The sequence below is a fragment of the Schistocerca serialis genome, chromosome 4, assembly GCF_023864345.2.
Source record: "Schistocerca serialis cubense isolate TAMUIC-IGC-003099 chromosome 4, iqSchSeri2.2, whole genome shotgun sequence".
Lineage (NCBI taxonomy): Eukaryota > Metazoa > Arthropoda > Insecta > Orthoptera > Acrididae > Schistocerca > Schistocerca serialis.
Genome location: NC_064641.1, coordinates 64523904 through 64550742, shown reverse-complemented (window position 1 = coordinate 64550742; position 26839 = coordinate 64523904). Strand labels below are relative to the sequence as shown.

General features: G+C 39.1%; 1 protein-coding gene across 1 annotated transcript in view; it reads right to left on the bottom strand.

Moving 5' to 3' along the window:
• LOC126473983 (uncharacterized) overlaps window positions 1-26839 on the bottom strand; it is a 243021-nt gene that overhangs the window by 57368 nt on the left and 158814 nt on the right. Inside the window, exons 13-15 of the mRNA XM_050101371.1 lie at window positions 15506-15688; window positions 11856-11998; window positions 8283-8426 (exon numbers count right to left, since the gene is read on the bottom strand). Of these exons, the coding sequence (XP_049957328.1) occupies window positions 8283-8426; window positions 11856-11998; window positions 15506-15688 (470 nt within the window). The remainder of the gene's footprint in view (window positions 1-8282; window positions 8427-11855; window positions 11999-15505; window positions 15689-26839) is intronic.

Sequence of the window (26839 nt, the reverse complement as noted above, 5' to 3'; positions counted from 1 at the left end):
GGCTCTGCAGGCAATACTAATAGTAGCATCAGACTTTTTCCGGATGAAGTTGTCTATAATGAAGTACTATCTGAAAGAAACTGCATAAATATTGAGTCACATTTCGACAAGATTTCAAAGTGGTGCACAGATTGGCAACTTGCTTTAAATGTTCAAAAATTTAAACATGTGCTCTTCACACAATGAAAAAACATAGTATCCTATGACTATGACATTAATGTAGATTAAAACTGAAGAAACTGCAAAAAGGTGGGAATTTAAGGAGATGGGACTTGGATAAACTGAAAGAACCAGAGGTTGTACAGTGTTTCAGGGAGAGCATAAGGGAAGAATTGACAGGAATGCAGGAAAGAAATACAATAGAAGAAGAATGGGTAGCTTTGAGGCATGAAATAGTGAAGGCAGCAGAGGATCAAATAGGTAAAAAGACGAGGGCTAGTAGAAACCCTTGGGTAACAGAAGAAATATTGAATTTAATTGATGAAAGGAGAAATTATAAAAATGCAGTAAATGAATCAGGCAAAAAGGAATACAAATGTCTCAAAAATGAGATCGACAGGAAGTGCAAAATGGCTAAGCAGGGATGGCTAGAGGACAAATGTAAGGATGTAGAGGCTTATCTAACTAGGGGTAAGATAGATACTGCCTACAGGAAAATTAAAGAGACCTTTGGAGAAAAGAGAACCACTTGCATGAATATCAAGAGCTCAGATGGAAAACCAGTTCTAAGCAAAGAGGGGAAAGCAGAAAGGTGGAAGGAGTATATAGAGTGTCTATACAAGGGGGATGTACTTGAGGACAATATTATGGAAATGGAAGAGGATGTAGATGAAGATGAAATGGGAGATACGATACTGCATGAAGAGTTTGACAGAGCACTGAAAGACATAAGCCAAAACAAGGCCCCCGGAGTAGACAACATTTCATTAGAACTATTGACAGCCTTGGAAGAGCCAGTCCTGACAAAACTCTACCATTTGGTGAGGAAGATGTATGAGACAGGCGAAATACCCTCATACTTCAAGAAGAATATAATAATTCCAATCCCAAAGAGAGCAGGTGTTGACAGATGTGAAAATTACCGAACTATCAGTTTAATAAGTCACAGCTGCAAAATACTAACACGAATTCTTTACAGACGAATGGAAAAAATTCGGGGAAGATCAGTTTGGAGTCCGTAGAAATGTTGGAACACATGATGCAATACTGACTCTACGACTTATCTTAGAAGAAAGATTAAGGAAAGGCAAACTTACATTTCTAGCATTTGTAGACTTAGAGAAAGCTTTTGACAATGTTGACTGGAATGCTCTCTTTCAAATTCTAAAGGTGGCAGGGATAAAATACAGGGAGCGAAAGGCTATTTACAGTTTGTACAGAAACCAGATGGTAGTTATAAGAGTCGAGGGGCATGAAAGGGAAGCAGTGGTTGGGAAGGGAGTGAGACAGGGTTGTAGCCTCTCCCCAATGTTATTCAATCTCTATATTGAGCAAGCAATAAAGAAAACAAAAGAAAAGTTCGGAGTAGGTATTAAAATCCATGGAGAAGAAATAAAAACTTTGAGGTTCGCCAATGACATTGTAATTCTGTCAGAGACAGCAAAGGACTTGGAAGAGCAGTTGAACGGAATGGACAGTATCTTGAAAGGAGGATATAAGATGGAACATCCACAAAAGCAAAACGAGGATAATGGAATGTAGTTGAGTTAACTTGGTTGATGCTGAGGGAATTAGATTAGGAAATGAGACACTTAAAGTAGTAAAGGAGTTTTGCTATTTGGGGAGCAAAATAACTGATGATGGTCGAAGTAGAGAGGATATAAAATGTAGACTGGCAATGGCAAGGAAAGCGTTTCTGAAGAAGAAAAATTTGTTAACATTGAGTATAGATTTAAATGTCAGGAAGTCGTTTCTGAAAGTATTTGTATGGAGTGTAGCCATGTATGGAAGTGAAACGTGGACGATAAATAGTTTAGACAAGAAGAGAATAGAAGCTTTCGAAATGTGGTGCTACAGAAGACTGCTGAAGTTTAGATGGGTAGATCACATAACTAACGAGGAGGTATTGAATAGAATTGGGGAGAAGAGGAGTTTGTGGCACAACTTGACTAGAAGAAGGGATCGGTTGGTAGGACATGTTCTGAGACATCGAGGGATCACCAATTTAGTATTTGAGGGCAGCATGGAGGGCAAAAATCGTAGAGGGAGACCAAGAGATGAATACACTAAGCAGATTCAGAAGGATGTAGGCTGCAGTAGGTACTGGGAATGAAGAAGCTTGCACAGGATAGAGTAGCATGGAGAGCTGCATCAAACCAGTCTCAGGACTGAAGACCAAAACAACAACAACATAACATCAATGAGCCACTGCTGGATTTGGTCAACTCATACAAATACCTGGGTGTAACACTCTGTAGGGATATGAAATGGAACAATCACATAGGTACAGTTGTGGGTAAAGTAGGTGGTAGGCTTAGGTTTATTGGTAGAATACTGGTGAAGTGCAACCAAGCCACGAAGGAGATTGCTTACAAATCACTCCTGCAACCCATCCTAGAATATTGCTCAAGTGTCTTGGGCCCCTAACAAATAAGACTAACAGGAGATATTGAATGTATACAGAGAGGGCAGCCTGAATGGTCACAAGCTTGTTTTATCTGTGGGAGGGTGTCACAGAAATACTGAAGGAACTGAATTGGAAGACTCTTGAAGACAGACTAAATTATCCTATTAACAAAATTTCAAGAATCAGCTTTAAATGGTGGCTGTAGGAATATACTATAATCCCCCACGTGTTGCTCAAAAGGGATTGTGAGAATAAGATTAGAATAATTACTGCATGCAAAGAAGCCTTCAAACAATCATTCTTCCTGCACTCCATGTGTGCCTGGAACGTGAAGAAACCCTAATAACTGGTAAAAAAGGGACGTACCCTCTGCCATACAACTCAAGGTGGTTTGGAGAGTATAGGTGTACATGGAGGTTGTTGAGTGACTATAACCTTTTTTTAAAATGATTTTCACACTAAAAGTCGAAATCTCTATGATACAAGCAGATTTTGCTAATAAAAAATAATTGTAAACTTCCTGTTTCAGCCACACTAGAAGCTTAGTTCCGAAAAATACAGTTTATCAAAAACACTCCAGGCTATTTTCATCCTGTTGTTATTTTCTTTAGCTGTTCCTTGTAGTCTCAAACTGTCCAAAACATAAAAATTCAGGAAAGCTGTACAATGTCTTTAGCAGACCAATGGTTGTTTAAGTTTCTTCCATTATCATTTATTTCTTCTTCTTTTTCCTAGTTTACACTCACATGTAAATCATCTATACATCTCCTAATCTGTAATGTGGTGACTGATAGTTTACAGGTGGATATTTGTCCAGAGAACTTTCATAATGCGAAAAGCATGAAGAGGAACAAAGACACATTGTACCTTAGACTGAATGGATTCGAAGTATCAACATGCTGTGGAACATACTAGCAGGACAACAATAATGTAAAAGTAAATTCTACAGAAAACAAAATTGAGTATTGAATAACTGAGAATATATCACTTTTACATATCCAAGTGAATAACCATTTTCACTGCCCCCAGTCATATGGAGAAATAGTTAATTCTGTATAAGGTCACTGCTGTAATACATACAGAGGCTACTACACAGGAAGATGCAAATGACACTGTTTCTACAAATAATTAACAATAGTACTAATTTTGTGACAACACTGGTCAGTAATACCACAGGCACATCATATGGCACAAAGAATTGACAATATGTGGTTTGCACTAGTGAGCAAGAAAGGGAGATTTAAAAATCACAATTTTTTAAGATTTATGTTTGTTATTCTGATCATGTTATTCATTGTGTGGGATTAACTGAAGAAAGTCTTGCCAATAGTTTGACTAGAGGGAGTGTAATTTTTAAAGTATGATATTGAATCAAATATAAACTGGAATTTTTGTTTTACACGTCTTTTTGTAAATGGGGAATGCTGCAATCTCTGCTCATTGTTTCCAGTGATTAATTGCCAAAGCTACAACTTTTTTGTACCATTTCTTTTGTCAGAATCACAATCTCAGAGCAAGAGGTACTGTCAAATGCTGAACAACGCATTATAATCAAGTTTCTTACAACAGAGGACATAAAACCGTCCATAACTTTGAAAAGACTTGCGGCACAGTTTGGGGACAACATCCTGAGAAAGATTCAAGCATACGCATGGCACATACAGTTTATACGAGGATGAGAAATAGGTAAGACAGCAGTTTGAGGACCAGGACGACGGAGGAGAATATTCACATTCTTAGCCATCTAACTGAAGATGATTGCTGAATAACAGCTGCTGAAATTGCTACTGAGGTTGGTATTTGCTAAGGTAGGTAGTGCTCAGGTGATTACTTTAGACTTTGGAAAGTGTCCACAATGTGGGTGTCTCGACTTCTCACCACAGAGCAGAAATTTCATCATGTAGAAGTGTGCAAATGGCTTCCAGGCTCGAGGTAACATTTTTTGCACTGGATTGTGAACTGCAATGAAAAATGGGTGCTCCATGATACCTCACAACACAAAAAAAGAAGCACGGAATGGCACAAAAAGGATGAATCTGCACTGGTAAAAGCCAAATAGCACCTTTCTGTGGAGATGGTTCTTATAACAGTCTTTTTTTTTAAAGTAGTTCTTATCATCTACTTTCTCCGTGAAGGTCGTATTATGAACACCGCATACGGCTGCAAATTTTTGGACAAAACAAAATTTGCATATCATAATAAAAGTCATGCATTTCCAATATGGGATGTGATCACACTTCATGACAATGCTGTACCCCACACAGCTGCCCAAACTCAACAAAAATTCAGGAATTGTTTTGGACCACAACAGAATACATCACCCTGTGATTTTGATTTGTTTGGACCACTAAAAAAAGCATATGGAGGATACAGAATTGACAACGATTGTGCTGTCAAACCATTTGTGCACAACTTGTTACCACCACAGCCACATTTATTTTATGAAGATGCCATCAAGAAATTGCCTGGCTGCTGGGGAAAATGTGTTTCTGTTTCAGGAGACTATACAGAAAAATAAGTTCATGTGCATGAATTTTTCTGAAGCTTAAATAAAGTTATATAAAAAATTTCAGGTTTATATTTAATTTCCTCTCATAATAAGGAGTTGCAATCAAAATTTATGGTGGTTGGAGCATTACTATGACCTTCTAGTATATATATATATATGCTTGTGTCTGTATATGTGTGGATGTGTGTGTGTGTGTGTGTGTGTGTGTGTGTGTGTGTGTGTGTGTGTGTGCGAGTGTATACCCGTCCTTTTTTCCCCCTAAGGTAAGTCTTTCCGCTCCCGGGATTGGAATGACTCCTTACCCTCTTCCTTAAAACCCACATCCTTTCGTCTTTCCCTCTCCTTCCCTCTTTCCTGATGAGGCAACAGTTTGTTGCGAAAGCTTGAATTTTGTGTGTATGTTTGTGTTTGTTTGTGTGTCTGTCGACCTGCCAGCACTTTCATTTGGTAAGTCACATCATCTTTGTTTTTAGATATATATTTCCTACGTGGAATGTTTCCCTCTATTACAACCATATATATATATATATATATATATATATATATATATATATATAAAACAGAAGGAAACATTCCACGTGGGAAAAATTATATGTCTGCTTGTGTCTGTATGTGTGGATGGATATGTGCGTGTGTGCGAGTGTATACCTGTCCTTTTCTCCCCCTAAGGTAAGTCTTTCCGCTCCCGGGATTGGAATGACTCCTTACCCTCTCCCTAAAACCCACTTCCTTTCGTCTTCCCCTCTCCTTCCCTCTTTCCTGATGAGGCAACAGTTTGTTGCGAAAGCTTGAATTTTGTGTGTATGTTTGTGTTTGTTTGTGTGTCTATCGACCTGCCAGCGCTTTCGTTCGGTAAGTCACCTCATCTTTGTTATATATATATATATATATATATATAAAACAAAGATGATGTGACTTACCATACGAAAGCACTGGCAGGTCGATAGAAACACAAACAGACACATACATACACACAAAATTCAAGCTTTCGCAACAAACTGTTGCCTCATCAGGAAAGAGGGAAGGAGAGGGAAAGACGAAAGGAAGTGGGTTTTAAGGGAGAGGGTAAGGAGTCATTCCAATCCCGGGAGCGGAAAGACATACTTTAGGGGGAAAAAAGGACGGGTATACACTCGCACACACACACATATCCATCCACACATATACAGACACAAGCAGACATATCATTATATATATATATATATATATATATATATATATATATATATATATATATATAGACTAGAGACTAGAGCAAGCAACCTTTTGCTTTTACTTTAGTTGAGAACAATAAAAGGAAGGAGAAAAAATGAAAGGGGAAGAAAAAAAGAGATAAGTGGAAACAAACTCTAAAAAGGGACAGGAAGAGAAAATAGAAGAGTGGAAAGCATACAGGTTGATGGAAAAAATGGTTTCTGTCATCATTTCTTAAGGGAGAGGGAATATTGAGGACAAATGTCACACTGGAAATGATGTCATTAAATTGAGCACAATCTTTGAAAGGATGAGGATGACAAAGGGAAGTGACTTGCTCTTTTTCAAAGAATCCATCCAAAAGTATTACTTTTGTAATTTTGAATAAAGATGAACTAATGAAGGTGGACTCTTCTACCAGTTATAGCTTTAAAGGGAACAAAGCTATCATGGTCATTAGTTAACAAAGTACGATTACTAAATGGCAAGATAAGACCTTCAAAGTGTAAGTATGTAAGTAGCAGGGAAGGAAGAGGGACTGTGGAAAATGGTGCCCCTGGACATGGGTGGTGCAGTTAAATGAGGTCACTGAGAATGATTCGCTATTTGTGTAGTGCCAGGAATTGCATGGTATTAAAAAGCTGTGGATCGATTTATCATGCAGATGACTTATTAGTCTAAGGTGCAATAAAATACTGCTATAGCCATGAGTTTAAAGTTTTGAGTATTGATGTGAAGCCATACGGCACACCTTTGTCACCTTAAAAAGATTAGTCTGTGGGCTGTGAATGTTTGATAATGAGATGATAACAAATTATTATTATTATTATTATTATTGTTATTATTATTATGGGTTGGTGATTGAGGGAATCTATGAGTAGTGTAGCTGCCAAAAAGGGTCCTATAGATGGCACTACAATTTTCAGACAACTTGTTAGACTTTTGAGCAATACCTTACCACGGATTTATGTGCTAGTAGAAGATTTTGTTACATGTGTGCTTGGATTAGTAATCACTCTTTTATTTGATTAATAGTTCGAAAATACTCCACAGTTTTATTATTCCCATTCATCACATTGTTAGATATATATTGATTAATGCTATGATGTGATTCACTGCTTCTTTTAATTAATAATGCACACTCAATTTGCAGTATGCCCTCATTGGTTTCATAATTAATTATGGACATTAGCTAAAGGAAACCTTAAGTGGGCACTTTGCTGATATATATATATATATAAAAAAAACAAAGATGAGGTGACTTACCGAACAAAAGCGCTGGCAGGTCGATAGACACACAAACAAACACAAACATACACACAAAATTCAAGCTTTCGCAACAAACTGTTGCCTCATCAGGAAAGAGGGAAGGAGAGGGGAAGACGAAAGGAAGTGGGTTTTAAAGGAGAGGGTAAGGAGTCATTCCAATCCCGGGAGCGGAAAGACTTACCTTAGGGGGAAAAAAGGACAGGTATACACTCGCACACACGCACATATCCATCCACACATACAGACACAAGCAGACATATTTAAATATGTCTGCTTGTGTCTGTATGTGTGGATGGATATGTGCGTGTGTGCGAGTGTATACCTGCCCTACACAAGCAGTTATGTCTGCTTGTGTCTGTATATGTGTGGATGGATATGTGTGTGTGTGCGAGTGTATACCCGTCCTTTTTTCCCCCTAAGGTAAGTCTTTCCGCTCCCGGGATTGGAATGACTCCTTACCCTCTCCCTTAAAACCCACATTCTTTCGTCTTTCCCTCTCCTTCCCTCTTTCCTGATGAGGCAACAGTTTGTTGCGAAAGCTTGAATTTTGTGTGTATGTTTGTGTTTGTTTGTGTGTCTGTCGACCTGCCAGCACTTTCATTTGGTAAGTCACATCATCTTTGTTTTTAGATATATATTTCCTACGTGAAATGTTTCCCTCTAGGAAAAAGCTGCATGAAAAAATAATTACAAGCTGCAAGGCACAAAAAGAAATGAGAAGAATACAAAAAGACAATAACAAACCTCATAACGTTTCTGTTCCAGAAGTTTTCTCTTTGCTTGTACAGCAGCAATTTTAGCAGTAAGGGCTTGTCTACTAACTTCTGTGATACCAGGTGATTCATAAGCCATTTGGTACGATTTCTCCTTTGCATCCAAACAGCGAAACTGGTGACAAACAATAACTGTGACTATATTACACAAAAATGATTTTAGTACCGATAAAGGTTAATGCATTCTACTGATGTTAAACAGTAGCAAACCTAAAACTAACATAAAAGCAACAATAGTTGTACAGCTTATTATATCTTTCCAGATATTTATTAATGACTATTCTAAGAGCACATCCAAAGTCACTATTGTGTAACTCTACAAAGTCATTTATTTTGACATTAGTCTAAGTACAAGAATGACAAACAGATTTTTAAGTAAGGGGTGGACAGGGCTGTGAGCAGTACTACATCTTCAATACTCTGAAACAAATCTCTTCTACTTCAAGTCCCTTGCTTTCCGTTTTACGAGCTATAAGCACTCGTTCAGTAGAAAAGATATATTTCACAGTAGCAACGATGAATGAGAGTGAAAATATTTCCTAGACTGGTTTGCTTTGTAAGATTGTCCCTGTCATATCCGGGAATATTGACCACTCCTCCTGGGACAGCCTGTATTTGCCATGTATGCCTACATAGTAGGAAGGGACTGCTTGATGTGGAAGGAGTAATGTCTGCTGAAGTGGAGGCATTTCTGTTTATTGGTTGACTTTACTGCGACTGCTGTTTGAATGTAAGCTCCAATGAAGATGATAATGTTATAATAAACAAGATATCAGGAAGACTAACAGGTGAATTTTGGGAGAGGTAATGTGATAGGAACATGAGGCATTAGTATAAGGGATGCTGGTACAGAGTGGCACAGAATCAATAGTAGGGAGGAAGACTCCAGATGGGAGAGGGATAGGAATGGATTTGAGATGTTCCAGGGGAAGTAGATGGTATTCACTATGTAGGATAGAATGGTACACATGATTGGTTAGATGAGTAAGTCTACTTGGGCTGAGATGCTTCAGATGGGACTTTGAAGCCTGGTACAATGAGGCAGATGGGATAATTGTTTCTGTGTATTTTGGGAAGTAGTCAGAAGTAGCGGACTGTTGGTCGGGAGGGGTAAGGAATTTTATGGAGGTAGTTGTGAGTTCTTCTGAAGGGTCTAGGTTTTTTAGTATTGTCTGTAGTTCAGTCAGAAGAGATGGAATGGAGTCATCAAGATGGGTGGGAGCTGATGAGGTCCATCTGCCACATACTTCCCCCAGTCCAGTACCACAGCCGTGGAGCCATTGTCCACAGGGAGGATTATGACAGATCAGAGTTCAGGTCACAGATAGCTCAGGACTCAGTTTGAGTAGCATTAGTAGTTTTGGTGTTGATTTCCAGGAAGGACTGTTACGCAATGCAAAAAGTGAAGAATTCTTGGAATGACTAAAGATGATGGTTTTTGGGAAGAGTGTGAGGATCGCTCTAGGACCTGGGTTGAAACTGTTGCAGACAGGGTGCAACAATCACTGTCTCTTGTGGACTGACACTGGGTTGTGGGCGAATAAGAGGAGATCTGACTGACTTTCGGAATAATACAAGTAATCTAAATGTAACATGCAACTCATACAACTAAGAAAGCCACAATTGGCAAATGGCATAGAGAGCCCCAGACAACAGGCTGTGTTTTCAGTTTCCGAATTACAATATGGAAAACAAAGTATTAGTTCCACAGGAAACACTCACTCACTCTCTCTCTCTATCTCTCTCTCTCTCTCTCTCTCTCTCTCTCTCTCTCTCTCTCTCTCTCTAAAAAGTAGCTAATTTTCTAACTGTCTAACTGAAGACATGAATGATTTTGTTCAATATGCTCTGTTCACAATTTTTCATTTGATTTCTACGGCAAATATCTGAATAACAGTATACTGGAATGACTTCTACTTAACAAAATTGTAGAATGTCTGAACACTCACCTTCCTAAAGCATAGGCACACAGTAGAACAACTATGACTAACCAGTCGCGGAAACTTCATGACAGAAATCTGCCAAGGACAGTACTTTTACTTATGGCATGTATTGGTTAGAAAAATGCACCGATGATGACTGATATCAGTCGAAATCGATTTGCAACAAGATAAATACATTGTGTTTCTGTGACTGGTTGCTACATTTTTTATAATTTTATATTACACGGTTGCTGCACAGAAAGGGAACCTTGTGGAGCCTAACACTCAATTATGACCAATGTACAAAGTTTATTTTTGCACCCTTTTGTTACTATCCAAAATAACATGAAAAAAGATAAGAAGAAGAACACCACAAACCTATCCTCAGCAATTCAGATTGTAATAAACAGAATTAAATAAATTATGGGAATCTCTTTCCTTCTTCTCGCATAGCAAAAACTGTTTTGCAGGCAGTAAAAATTACACAAAAAAATGAATACACATGATCTGTATCTTTTCCAACATCTAAAATAATGTATAATCCTTCTGGCTTTCATTTCGGCAAACCCCTGTCCCATAACTACCTCCACTCCCACTACTTTTCCCCTTTCTTTTATTTTACCCCATTAATCTGAAGTCACTTTCCTCACTACAGTCTCCATTCTCCTCCCTCCCCACACACACTTTTAACTGACTTCAACACTTCACTGCGTGTCACAGTTAACTCACCTCAACTACAGCTGGGTGAACTCACCTATACCACAAACCTATCCCGTTCTTTGGCTGTCCCCTCCTCCCCAACCATCAGTCAGGCTTCCCTCCAACCCCAGCTTTCTGCTCTTATCCACTTCACATGACACAATCCCTCACTGTAGTCATACTCCACTGAACAAGGGCAATATAGTCAGCCAGTACAATGTGTAAACTCTCATCCTGTAATTCTGAGAACTCTGATTATATGATGATACTCACCACAGTGGAGAAGCTGAGTTACATTCTATCCTGGATTCTTCATTGCTAGATTATGGGATGAGATGCTTACTTCAGCCACAAACACACAGAAAAACTAATATGTAGCCTCACTGTACTTTGTGTAGCTGTAATTATTTACAAGAAAACTTAACCATAAGAGTTGGCCATGTTTTTCTGAAATAAAAGATGATGTGCTTTCACTTGACATATTTATCTTCAGACAATGGAAAACATGCTCTCCAAAACAAGCCACGAATGATGCAACATTCCTATTCCAATGAAATATTTCCCTTGACATGCTACTAATCAGCTACTAATCACTTCATAATGCAACTTCGTGTATTTCCGGCATGTAGTTCTTTAATTAAATGTTCACTCAACCAAATCTGTCCCAATAATCCTTGTGTGCCTGCTACTAACTTGCACTGTTGTCATGACAATACCCTGCTCACCGGTAAAAGGTGGGAGACTGTGGAAAGTTATAGAAGCTAACGTTCGCAGCTAGTGCCTGCTGTTAGTTTGTTGGCAAGAATTTCGTTCAAGGTGTTCTTAAAAATGAGAGAGAGAGAGAGAGAGAGAGAGAGAGAGAGAGAGAGAGAGAGAGAGAGAGAGAGAGAGAACTTTCAACAGCAATGAAAACTTATACAAACCTCAAGATCCAGGCTTTCTGGATCCCCACTCAAGTTTTCAACTGCGTTCCTGACGTCTTTCTTTGCCAGTTCATCAAGTGAAATAGCATGGACTGAAGGCCGCAATGTTTTGCCAACACGGACCATTTTGAATCGTTCTTCCTCTGAAAGTAGTAGTAGTAGTAGTAGTAGTAAGAACTTCACTGAAGAAAATAACCTTAATAAAACCGTAACTGTCCATCACATGGAGAGCAATTCAACAGGAAAATGAATATTACAACAAAATGAAATAAATTGCAAGAAATGACAAAACAAGTAACTATGACACTATAGCTAATGTTTTACTAATAAACAGTCATTAAATATCCTTCTCAATTTCAGTGATTGTCCTAGTAAGTTGTTTATAAGAAGTCTTTGGAATTAAGCAAGCTATTTAATGACATCTCAAATTCCAGAGTTGATAAATCAAGTTATTAAGATAAAAACAGAAAGGAAACAGAACTGTGTGAATAATTATAGAGGAATTTCATTATCAACAATATTGAATGGAAATTTATGCTGATCTGTTCTAAATTCTGTATTTCATCTCAAACAAAAATCAGAGAAATATAGAGCATAACTCAATCCAGACAAATCATGCTGGAGGTAAATTTTGGGCATGAATTATAGATTCAGAAAATATGGAATGCATAGTAACTGATCAAAATAATGTACGATGAACTGGTAACAAATCACTGCTCCCATTTCTGGAAGAACAAAGTTTACACCTTGGAGCCCTTTACATCATATAAGGGACGCTATTGATCACAAAAAGAATAGATAAGTTGATGGCAAAGTTTTCAAAGGCCATCAAGAACTCAAATTAACTTCATTATTTTCCAAACAGACTCTTGAAATGTAATATACAACTGCCCGGGGAGGGTGGGGGTGGGGGTGGGGAGGAGAAATGAAAAGAAAAAAAATCCTCTTAAAAATAACTGTTCAGTTGTTTCAAGCAATGGTAGAAAAAAATTAGATATATGTGGGGTGTTCAAATGAAAAGGTACGAAACAACACTGTGGGTATAACTGAAGTCTTTATTCAAAAGTAATCACCAGTGTCCTGAGCAAAACAATCCCACTGTTTCATGAGATGAAGAATTCCTTGCTCCCAGAATTCCTGTGGCTGTTACAGAAGCCAGTCTTCCCAGGATCCTTTACATTGTTGTCCAAGTTGAAGTGCTTCCTTTTGGGATGTTTTTTAAGCAGACCAAACACACTGAAGTCCGGACTACAGGGTAGAACTTCAAGCTGCTCCCACTTAAGCTTGGCCATTACGTTTAGTCTGATCTTATAGACATGTGGACGCACATCACTCCCTCTGTGAGCAGCACAGGGCATTTGCTCTTGATGGATTTACTATGGAGTGTCTCATAGTACACATCACTGTTAACAGTTTTTCTGTACTCAAGGAATTCGATGATTATCAGACATCAAAAAATATGGTGAGCAGCAACTTGCCTGCTAAGGGCACAACATTGAATTTTTTAGGGGGTGGTGACAATGTATGCTACCACTGTATGCTGTCTTGACTTGTTATTCCAAAGCAGTATATGCAATTTTCAACAGGCCTGGTTGTTGTGACATTTTGTACTTTTTCATTTGAACATTCCTTATAAATATGCTTGCATCTGCAGGAAGTTTACTACTTACAACTTATGATGTTACAATGACATAAAAATAATGGAATACTTAAAAGATGCTGCAAGATAAACTTAAGTTTTTCAATTTCATTCTAAAATGTAGTACATATTACTCACAATGAAAAATTACCCATTTACGTGAAAACAAAGTACAGCATAACTACAAAAGCACAGCAATTTAAATGTTCCATGAAACAGTTCAAGAACACTGTATTCATAAATATCCAGTAAAAGTATATGAAAAGAGGGAGCAGCAGACTTAATTATTTACAATTGCAGCTTTAGCACAAAAGTGTTTTAATAATCATAATTAAACCTGGTTATCTCTATGCTTCAGAAAGATAATTATAGAAAACAATGAGAAAGGAGGAGGAAAAAATTAAACTGATAATTGTGCGATGATTGTAGGCAGACAATAAAGACTCTACACAGACAGATCACATCATTTAAAGATAGTGAAAGAAAAGAAAAATAAGGAAATGTAGCTAAAAACCAGCAGTGGATAAGTTGGGGGCACACAGTAAAAACTCGGCAAATTGTAGTAGATTTCTAGTAAACTACTGTTCTAGTGTAAGCACACATATGGGCAGGCATGGATGTGCATGCACATATGCACACAAAGTGAGCGTATCACACTGTTTGTACGTGGTTGCGTGGGCACTTAGGTATGGGCAGAGAGGAATGGATTATGGCAACAGGGATGTGAGCAGATGTGCAGGGCAAAGAAGTAAGGAAGAAGAAAGTATTGATAAGCAATGGGGAAAATGAGGATTAATCACAACACACACACACACACACACACACACACACACACACACACACAAAGAGAGAGAGAGAGAGAGAGAGAGAGAGAGAGAGAGAGATGTAGTAGAAACAAGAGGATAATGTAAAAATAGGTGAACAATGGGATTAAAAATGGAAGGAGAGAAAATGGTGAAAGCAAGTGAGTGGAATAAAGGCAACTGAGGATAGGGCTATTGGAGGGAGAGGACAAAGAACGTGCTGTTGTTCTGAGAATTTGGTGGAGGTCCACAGAAATATGTTCGGCCTTCTGGTGTTTTGAAACTCTGAATGATCATTGTCATTGGGTGTCAGTGGTACCAGTAATTATCACTTCATTTGTACATGCCTCAGGGTGTCAGTGCAAATTAGAAAATAAAGATTCATGAGAGCAGGTGCACATGCTTCTAACAGCTTGCATAATGGCTACCCATTCTGCAGCAAAAACATTACATTTATGTCATAGGGAGTGTTGTTCACTGCCACCTGTGTGTGTAAGGCATACACAGTTTGGTCAGCAACACTCACTAAACAAAACAGATATCACAGAATAACTGGAACTGTTAAGTCTTTTATCCTGAAATACAAATGTAGATGAAGCTGTGGGCAGGGGACCCTCCAAGGGGATGTTCGTGAGAGGTTTCAGAAAGGTCATGTGTGTTTCATAGACGATGGGTTGTAGATGAGCTGACACCGGACTGAGGGTGTTTTTGTGGAGATCAGATACTTTTGTCCAGGAAGAGAATATGGTGGTTTAGGTGGTCTCTGAGGCTACGTATATGAACAACATTGTTAATTAATAGCTGGATGTGCCTAATTCATCAAAGGGAAAATCTGCCTCTGTCAAGAGGCTACAGGCTTTCTATGGAGCTCACCAAAACCACACTGATTGTGAGTCTGATCCCATAGTCCGGTATCCATTCTTTTGTTAAGTCCTTAAAGTTTCAAATTTCTGACGAGATTTGAACCCAGAACCGTCTGCACATAAGTTTTATATTTTAACATCACTGTATAGATGATTTCAAAAACTAGATCCCACCCCTGGGGACCTCTCCTTGTAAGTGTAGCTCAGGTCATGCTTACTATGGACACTTTACATAAGTACAATGCTGGTGACATTATCATTACTAAGTTTAACACTAGTAGGCCTACCCCAAATTTTTTACAAATGTGAAAAATATATAAACTGAATAAAATACTACATACATACTTGGCATAGCTTGTCTGATAATTAAAAGTCGATCAACGAGCTCATCGACAGCTGCATTGGAAGGGGCACAAAGCAATATCCTGGGGCATCTGTGATTTGCCTTGCGCCAGTTTCGTCTGTAATCATTTCTTCCATATAAAATCTGCATTACTAAGTTTTTTATTACTGTTGATTTCCCTGTCCCTATTGCAAATAAACAACATATCAGTCAGTTATGATACTCCTATTATGAAAGCTAAATAATAATAATAATAATTTATGATAAATAATATCATACATAAGGATTTCCTGGATACCTGCAACTCTTCTACTTAACATAGCACATACGTTTCAAATATTTGAAACATAATTTCACAACTACATTTTTTTTACATAACTGTATATTGGATGTGAGGAAACTCTAGATACTTTAAGTATGAGACAGATTTACAACAAATAAAATTAAAAACTGTTGTGGTTACCAGAACTGCAGCATGTAAGTACAACACATAAATTAAACAAGAAATAAAATAACAAAGCACTGTTGGTTCATACAAAAGAAGTTATGCAAGTCTCAGAAAAAACTGACTTGCGTCAACAGCATTACAAAAGAAAGTTGCAAGCATTACACTGGACACTGTGGTCAAAGGTATTATTGGTGGTGTTACATATCACTCCTGACGCCAACCTAGTCCATCAATCATGGGTGGGATCTTTAAGCAATATAACAATTTAATAATTAAACATATGAAATTAACTGCAGGTTTTGTCATCTATTTTTCCATATAATGAGTGCACAGAGGGCTCCTGTGTGTCTTCAAAGTGGGGCTGCGATCGCAGAATCTCCATGAGATGCAGTAACTGTACGGGTTTTTGTGTATGCTCTATGAATCGTTGTTCCAGGATGGCAAGTACAGAATAAAGGAACACAACATAACAATACTGAGTGAGACCAGGGATGAAAGAGAAGAAAACATAGTGTATTCATTCATGTTAAACTTTTATGTCAGAGCTTGAGAAGTCTACTGATGTGTTGCTCTCCATATTGTCGAGTTTTGAATAGAAGAAGTTGTATTTTACAGTACAATATACTGAGTTTTTCACGGAAGAACCTCTTCATATTTATTAATAAAAGTTCCACATATCTTGACGTATTTCGGTTCCAGCTTTAAGTACAACTGCAGCATCAAGAAAGTCCGATTCACCTGCACCGTCTCGGTCACATACAAGTATATATCAGGTGTAGAAAGATAATACTATGAGAAATCAAGAAAGCCAAATCTAAAAACATACCAATACATGCAGGAAACAATATATACTTAAAAAGCTTTGACTCCAAATCCAAAAATTGTACCGAAAGCTATGACTAAGATTTTGTTCTCAGGTCACATTGACTGCAACAGAACTTGAACAATACGGTATGATTTACACAAAAGCACAGAATATACATTACGGCAAAATGTCACACAAAAACAGACCATTCTAACAGACTGTAATGAGTAAATTTCCTTTAACAAGAGGAGTTTTCAAAAGAAGATATTCTTCAATGATGAATGCATATAGTAATCAATGCTAATTGCAAGTAGTATGAGTAGATGAATAAATTACTTTAAGGACATAAATTCTGACACGCACATTGTGTCTGATCTTTTGCAGCCAGGTCTCACTTTGTTACCACAAGCAAGAGTACATGTTTAGATTAAACATCACACTTCTAATACAGGATATAGGGAAAATACAGTGCGCGCGCGCGCGCGCACGCACACACACACACACACACACACACACACACACACACACACACACACACACACACACACATGCAAGTGCATGCTAATCCCCCCCACTCTCCCCCCTGCTGTACATACACACTGTTGTTCTTAAAGACTGAGAACAAGTTCAGTTTTGCCAAGAAAAAATGAAGCTTTGACTCTACTGGAGCCATCATCACAATCAACAATAGTACAGTCAGTAAAAGAAGATCCCTGAAAGTTACACTGGGCTAGGTGTAGCTCTTTCACATGGCAGCCTCAACCAATAATGTAACACACTTTTGTGTACATCTTTATGTCAACAAATCAGTTGCAGCTTTATAAAAGACTACTGTTCTGTCTGTAGCCAGTTGCGATTCCAAGCTGAAAGATTATGTTGCGATTTAAAGTAAATCTCCTTTATTTCAACATTTAAAAGCATAGTGGGCGAAGAGGTAAAACAGTCTGGCAATACATAGCTAGAATCAGTACAAGGAATAATTACAAAACTAAAGAATAAACAAACATGAGCAATAATGTCACTTCATGTCTTGAATCAATTTGAAACAACAATGCACAGTCCCTATATCAAACACCACCCTCCCTCTATTGCTGACAATATCTTTGACTGAAGTGGATGTGACATCCAGATCTCATGACAACAGGTTTCGCTACTGCAGAGGCATCGGGGTCGGCATTTAATGTCTGTTGTGGCTTGTCCCTGACAGGCAATTCTGTCTTACCTGTGGTTGATTTGTCAGGTGATCTGTTCATACCAGTGCAGGCAGTGCTGAACACAGGTTTAAGGCGGCCAATAGAGATTGTTGTTGGGGGAACCCCCAACATTAACCTCAAATATTATGCCGCCCCCACTGAAGACTAGATATGGCCCATCATATGGTGGCTGCAGAGGCTTGGTTGAAACACAGGTCTGCAAAGATGAAAGGTTGGCGAATGTGTTGATCTCTCGCTACAACAGGACGAAGCTGCCAGACCTGTATGTGTAGTTTGTTGATAAAGTCTGATGCCTTGATAAGAGTGTCTGGCATGTAGCCAAGGAACAGTTGACTGTAAATAAGATCTGTTGCTGAAGATTTCAGATCATCCACAATGGATGCTCAAAGGTGCAGGAGGATGATTGGCAGCGTTTCTGTCCAATGTTGCGATTCGTGGGACCGGAGGGTTATCTTTAACTGTCGATGCAGAGTTCCAAGAAACAATTCGATGCTGGGTGATAAACCATTGTCCTAACGTGCTTCACGCCTAACAGGATGGCAAGTGCCTATAACTGTTAGGATTCAAATTTCCTGTCCTGGTCAGTGATAATGCAAAGAGGCACTCCGAAACGAATAACTCATCTGCGAAAGAATGTGACTGCGATTATTTCAGTGATGATGTTGATCATGGGAAAGACTTCAGGCCAACAAGTGAAGCAGTTGAAGGCCCTAAGTACATCCTTCAGATGGTGGTAAAGATCTGACAACGTCGATATGTATGTAGTTGAGTCGCTGGTTATACAGGAAAAATGTGCCAAGGGGTGCAGTGACATGGTGAATGCTCTTATTCCACTGATAGACCACACACTGGTGCACAAATGCCTTGCAATCTTTGTCAATATTCGGTTTCACAGAAGTTTGTTTAACCAAATTCATTCTACCTCAGATTCCTGGATAAGAGAAATCGTGCAGGGATGCCAATGCCTGTTCTCAAAGTTAACAGACACAAATTGTCAAGGCTTGAATGTGGAAACGTCACAATACAACAGCACGTCCGACGGTGGCACCTGGACACGGAGGAGCTGCAGACTACATGGCTGTGCCAATAAATCTTGGAGCTCGTTGTTGGCTTGCTGCACCAAAACGTGCTCTGTAATCAACTTTGCCTGTAATCATTTCTACAAGAGAGAGGGCATCTGCTGTTACATTCAGTTCTCTCACGATATGGAATATAAGGGTTGTAAACTGTCCTATACCAGGTGTAGAAGCATGAAACCGGAATATGGTTGCAATTATTATACATCTGTTTGAAACTGATAAACAATATTTTATTCAAAATAATCTCCATTGCTATTTATACATTTCTCCCATCCCTCCGGCAGACTATGAATGCCAGGCCAAAAGAACAGTTCTTCTTTTGGCGCAAACCTACAGCAAGCCATTTTTGTACATTTTCATAAGGATTGAAGTGTTGTTCAGCAAGAGCGTGTCCCAGAGATGCAAATAGGTGATAATCGGACAAACCCAAGTCTGCAGAATAAGCTGATGTCCTAATATTTCCCAAATGAAAGTCTCGATCGTTTCCTTGACCCGTTTTGTCGAGAGTGCTGGGGTGTTACCATGAAGGAATATAACTTTGTATTGTCTCTTTCCATTTTCCAGTCATTTTTCACATAATGCTCAATTTAAATAAATCATTTGCTGTTGGTAGTTATCAGTGTTAACGGTTTCACCAGGTTTTAGCAACCCATAATAGATGACACCCTTCTGATCCCACCAAACACAGAACATTGTCTTCTTTCCAAAGTGATTTGGTCTTGCAGTGGATTCATTCATGATTTACCATGCTTAAGATTCTCAAAACATATCCATTTTTCATTACCTTTCACTATTCGATGGAGAACCGACTTTCTTTTGTTCTTTTGTATCTGGCGAGCAGCATTTCACGAATGGTCTTTTGATTTGCTTGCTTTCTTTCATTCAGTTTATGCGAATCCCATTTTCCCACTTTCTGTACCTTTCCCATAGCTTACAACTGAAGAGAAATGGCTTTCAAGTCCCATTCAATTGTTCCGCAAGTTCCTGCTGAGTTTGAGTATCATCTTCATCCAATGAGGCCTGCAATTCGTTGTCTTCGAACTTTTTCGGTAGTTTCCTGCGCTCGTCGTTTCTCACAGCAAAATCTTGAATTTTTTGGACCACTCGAAACATTGTGTTTTCCCAGGAGCATATTCACTGAAAGCTCCGACAAGCATTTGATGTGATTCTGCAACAGTGTGTGTGTGTGTGTGTGTGTGTGTGTGTGTGTGTGTGTGGTTTGAGGTTTTCAAGCGCTAAACAGCATGGTCATCAGCGCTCAAACGCATAGAAACAGGAACACATGCGGTGAAGGGACGAAGACGGACAGCGAACAAAAATGATGACAGAAAACCAATGCTGTCCGCAAATCGTAGTTTGCAGATACAAAACCTGACATGTTTACAGGTCTGAAACAGATACCGATGTATGGAACTTGGGTTACTGTGTGTTGATATTCGTTGTCAGCCATTACAGGAAGCAGGTGGTGCTGCAAATGCAGTCTCATGGGCCCTAGACTGATGACTAGCACCATCTATAGGGAAATTCTGGTTTCATACTTTTACACCTGGTATAGTGTAAGTGGCATAGTTGTGATGATGCTTCGTCCAGGATCTGACAGAAAGCCTAATTCAGTGGCTTATGGTCAGCGATGAGTGTGAAGTGTTGGCCTTTGAGCATGTACGAAAATTCTTGACTGAAGAGTATGCTGCATACAACTCAGGATCACATGTTGCCCAGCTCTGCTGCGACGGATATAGTTTCTGAATGAAGAATGCTAATGGCTGCTAATGCTGGTCTAATTGTTGCTGAAGTGCAGTACCTATTGCACTTGCAGACATATCAACCATTAAGGCAAGTGGCACTTGTGGAACAGTTATGCTAACAATGCAGCCTCAGAAATAGTGGTATTCACATTGTTGAAGGCTGTCTCAGTTTTGTTTGGTAATGGCTGTCTGTCACTTGGTTCTGGTGAATTGGAGAAAAGTTCATCCAATGGGCTGGCCAAGAGTGCACTGTTGCACGTGAAACAGTGGCAGAAATTAGTGACGCCGAGAAATCATCGCAACTCATGGTTAGTCATAGGCTGTTGGACATTGGTTATAGTTTCTACCTTCTCCTGTGACAGCCGTTTTCCTTTGGCATTAGTGATGTAACACACAAAGCAGACTTGTGATTCCCCAAAGATGTCCTTGAATGGATTTATGATGGACTGATGGAGGTGAGTAAAGATCTGACATAAATGTTACAGGTGTTTAGTTTTGGAGTGGACATCACAGAGACATTGTCAATGTAAACATAACAGAAAAGATTTCGTATAGCTTCATCCGTAAAACACTGGAAGGTCTGCACATCATTGCGTGGTCCAAAAGGCATTCTCATAAATTCAAACAGACCGAACAGGGTACAGATTGTAGTTTCCCCTATGCCTCCTGGAGAAACAGGTACTCGTAAAATGCACATATCAAATCTAACATGCACAATCGAAAATCTTCAATGTGTGTGGGACCAGATAGCCATCAGAAATTGTTCCAGCATTGAGCTGCTGGTAATCACCACATGGATGCCATCTGTCGGTCTTCTTGGGAACTACACGCAGCTACGAGGTCCAGCTAATGCTCGATGGGTGGTAAATTCTTTGTGCGAGCATAAATGAAAACCCTTTTTTTCTACTTTCAACGTTTCTTGTGTTAGTTGACAAGGTCAAGTGTGAATTGGTAATCCTGGTGTTGTCAGTACTTAATGTACTGTCGAATGTCGTACCAAGCTAGTGTAAAAGTTACTGGCAAGGTACCTCCGGGCACAGTTTAAGAAGTTCTAAATATGATCACCTGTGATCATACACACAGCAGTATCATCCACTCAGTGTACAAATCCATGACTGGACAAATTAGATGTGGTGTCATACACATGATGATGATGATGAAGTATGGTAGAAGGCCATAAAATGACAAACACGATGATAGGGTGTACTGCATCTGCCACAATAAATTGCCACTTAAATTTGCAGTGTAAGCCTAGGTTTAGTAACAGTGTCAAAGACCATATGTCTGGATGATGGAACCAGTGTTAGCAAGGAGGTGACAGTTGTCACTACTGCAGTAACGCAGACGGAAAGGTGGATACACTGATACATCGGATCCTGTGTCCACCCAAGAATTGCAGTTTCTTATAGAACTTGATGATAAACAGTTGACAGCTGCTGTTTGGAAACCCAGTTACCATCATTACTGGCCTCTAGGCACATTTCTTAGCTCACAAGGGCAACTGCATTTTTGGTCTTCAGAGCCAAACTGCCTGTGGTTAATCAGTCAAAGATTCATGCCCGAGGGCGATCAGCTGCATCTCCTCAGTGAGCAGTGGCACTGTGGCTGGCGGACGGAGTGCTGTGTTTGCAGAGCAGAGACTAGCAAAGTACATTCAGTAATTTGCATCTGTAATGATGTATTATCCGACTGTGAGCCAATAGCTGCTCCACCTGTGACCAGGCACAATTTTGTGATTTGGTCTGCTGTTTGTGCAAGTGCATCAAGATCACTGTCACATATGATGAGTATCTTCTGAGTGTCTGGCAGTAGGCATGACAGCCATATGTTCCACAGAATATCCTCACTGACAACTTTACTTGCTAGAGTCCATACTCAGCATAGTAACTGCAACTGCAACTGCAGTAACTAACTTCTCGGTAAGCAATAACTTTCTCTAAACACTCTACATCAGGCTGTGCCAGTCAAGTGATCAGGACTTTCTTGATGGTTGAGTACTGAAACTGACTCTTTAGCAGTGCAGACCACAAGACTTAGTTTTGCTGCCAGAATGGTGGTGTCTTGACTGTGACCCTGTTAATCAGCACACTCGACAGTTGATGGTGGATCAGACAGCAAAAAACTGTAATTCGGTACATGGATGGTGCACCATGTGGCTGATGCATCTGACTCATACTCAAGGTTTGAAGTGGGACTGTACGAAACTTCAATTAATTTCATCGATCACATATACACACACAGTCTGTATCACTCACAGACAAACAGCAAATTTTTACTTTAAACAAACCAAACTTCATTTCAAGTGGTACTGCTAACACATTCCAGAATGAGATTTTCACTCTGCGGCAGAGTGTGCGCTTGGGTAGCTCAGTAGATAGAGCACTTGCTCGCGAAAGGCAAAGGCCCCGAGTTCGAGTCTCAGTCCGGCACACAGTTTTAATCTGCCAGGAAGTTTCATTTGTTAACACATTGTTCCAAAATTTAGAATTCTTTGTCCACATATTAGTGTAAGCAACAATTTAAATTCACAGTTTTGTTAACCTCAATATTAATCAAAAACAAACCTGATAGAGATCAGAATATGATACAGTGAGATTTTTTGGGTTGGGTGCGATAATTACACACAAAATGTTCATTTCACATAGTATTTGATTACCAGTATTTTTTGTTGGCTGAACAGTGATTGCAGTTTTTGGGTCTCTTATATAGTGACTAAAAATGATAAACCTGTAGCCAAACAGGAGTAATGATTAAAAATGACTAATTAACAGTATAACCCCACTTTTACGTTTCTGGAATTAATGTTTTCCTGCCATTTACGGCATTTTTTTTATTGGTGCCATCAAATTTCCTATGCCCACAATGTTAATTTGCACCCGATATTGCATCAGCATATTTATAATTTTCCCTCACTTTACGTATTACAAAAAAATGCCTGTGGAGAAAACATAACATTGGCATGATATTGGCCGTCCAGTTGTGTTTATAAATTTTATGTGGTTCAGTTTCTTGACACCACGGCACTCAACTCAGCAGATTTGAACCGGTAAATGCGTTGTAGTTGGAACAATTTGTGCCGTATCTCCCGCCACTGCCAAGCTCTACTTGGCGTGCTGGCTGATGGGAGTAACTAGGTTCATTCAAATGAAGATATTGTGACCAGTCGCAACCATTTTGTGATTGTTGTAATCACCATGATACCTTTGTTGAACCATATTTAGCTTGTTTCAGCATATGCCACTTGGAGCGCTAGTTGACACCGTCATTCACTTTGCAATGCTCAAATGTTTTTAGTTTAAAAACAGCGCCGCTTCTGTATTTTATTCATGCTGAGCAAAACGTGTTTCAAGACGTACATATTTGCACTTGACAACGAGAAAAATTTCTCGAAATGCGTCATGCTAAGCATGAAAAAAAGTGTAACCAGTGCAGTATTCCATTACTTAAATAATGAACGACAGCTACAAGCTTTCAAAAACATCTATTATGACATATGAAATTGAGTCAAACATTCCTACTTCCCAGACAGTTATAAGTTCAAGTTACATCAACAGTTTTTATTAGATAATAAACCTTCATTATATAATAAACAAGTCCCTGAAAAGTCTTTGGATGCCTGTTATGTACAGGGTTATTACAAATGACTGAAGCGATTTCACAGCTCTACAATAACTTTATTATTTGAGATATTTTCACAATGTTTTGCACACACATACAAAAACTCAAAAAGTTTTTTTAGGCATTCACAAATGTTCGATATGTGCTCCTTTAGTGATTCGGCAGACATCAAGCCAATAATCAAGTTCCTCCCACACTCGGCGCAGCATGTCCCCATCAATGAGTTCGAAAGCATCGTTGATGCGAGCTCGCAGTTCTGGCACGTTTCTTGGTAGAGGAGGTTTAAACACTGAATCTTTCACATAACCCCACAGAAAGAAATCGCATGGGGTTAAGTCGGGAGAGAGTGGAGGCCATGACATGAATTGCTGATCATGATCTCCACCACGACCGATCCATCGGTTTTCCAATCTCCTGTTTAAGAAATGCCAAACATCATGATGGAAGTGCGGTGGAGCACCATCCTGCTGAAAGATGAAGTCGGCGCTGTCGGTCTCCAGTTGTGGCATGAGCCAATTTTCCAGCATGTTCAGACACACGTGTCCTGTAACGTTTTTTTTTTTTTTTTTTGTAGAAGAAAAAGGGGCCGTAAACTTTAAACCGTGAGATTGCACAAAACACGTTAACTTTTGGTGAATTGCGAATTTGCTGCATGGATGCATGAGGATTCTCTACTGCCCAGATTCACACATTGTGTCTGTTCACTTCACCATTAAGAAAAAATGTTGCTTCATCACTGAAAACAAGTTTCGCACTGAACGCATCCTCTTCCATGAGCTGTTGCAACCGCACCGAAAATTCAAAGCGTTTGACTTTGTCATCGGGTGTCAGGACTTGTAGCAATTGTAAACGGTAAGGCTTCTGCTTTAGCCTTTTCCGTAAGATTTTCCAAACCGTCGGCTGTGGTACGTTTAGCTCCCTGCTTGCTTTATTCGTCGACTTCCGCAGGCTACGCGTGAAACTTGCCCGCATGCGTTCAACCGTTTCTTCGCTCACTGCAGGCCGACCCGTTGATTTCCCCTTACAGAGGCATCCAGAAGCTTTAAACTGCGCATACCATCACCGAATCAAGTTAGCAATTGGTGGATCTTTGTTGAACTTCGCCCTGAAGTGTCGTTGCACTGTTATGACTGACTGATGTGAGTGCATTTCAAGCACGACATACGCTTTCTTGGCTCCTGTCGCCATTTTGTCTCACTGCGCTCTCGAGCGCTCTGGCGGCAGAAACTTGAAGTGCGGCTTCAGCCGAACAAAACTTTATGAGTTTTTCTACGTATCTGTAGTGTGTCGTGACCATATGTCAATGAATGGAGCTACAGTGAATTTATGAAATCGCTTCAATCATTTGTAATAGCCCTGTACATATATGATACATAAAGTGCAAGGAGGTATCCTATACACAAATTTTACAGCATAAATCATTATTTCCCAAATTTTACATTTTCCCGCATTTTACACCATTTTTCTGAAGTCCCTTGAAAAGTGTAAAAGTGGGGTTTCACTGTATCATTGTTAAGGAATAGGTCCGTAGACTAAATTCAACAGCTGGCAATAAAATTCGCACAAAAGCAGTGATGACGTGTAAAAAATGAATTTGCAAACTTGAAAGAGTAGCAAAACGGTTGTGGTCTTAAGGCCTGCTTTATCTGCCAGTTGTTGTAACCGTTCATGCGGAACACAGCCTGTATGCCGGGAAAACCTCAGATCACACAAACCTTTTTATAATTAAAGACTATTGTCTTTACATGTACAACACTTTTGCTACTCTTTCAAGTTTGCAAATTCATTCATATATGTACATAACAGGCATCAAAAGACTTTTCAGGGACTTGTTTATTATATAATGAAGGTTTATTATCTAATAAAAACTGTTGATGTAACTTAAACTGATAACTGTCTGGGAAGTAGGAATGTTTGACTCAATTTCATATGTCATAATAGATGTTTTTGAAAGTCTGTAGCTGTCATTCGATATTTAAATAATGGAATACTGCACTGGTTACACTTTTTTTCATGCTTAGCATGACGCATTTCGAGAAATTTTTCTCGTTGTCAAGTGCAAATATGTACGTAAGTATTTTGTGTGATGTTTGAATATGTGTTATTCTACGTCTCTTGCTCTGTAGTTGCCCTTTTGAAGTTTTCGGGTACTGTGCCTCATCAGTTATGCACAAGACCACACACACACACACACACACACAATCACTCATGTTGTTTGTTTGTGTAAAATTGCAAAAAAATACATATGTAAATACTCCACTTGACAATGAGAATAAATTCTTGAAACACATTTTGCTCAGCATGAATAAAATACACAAGTGGCACTGTTTTTAAACTAAAAACATTTGAGCATTGCAAAGTGAATGACGGTGTTAACTAGCGCTCCAAGCGGCATATGCTGAAACAAGCTAAATATGGTTTGACAAA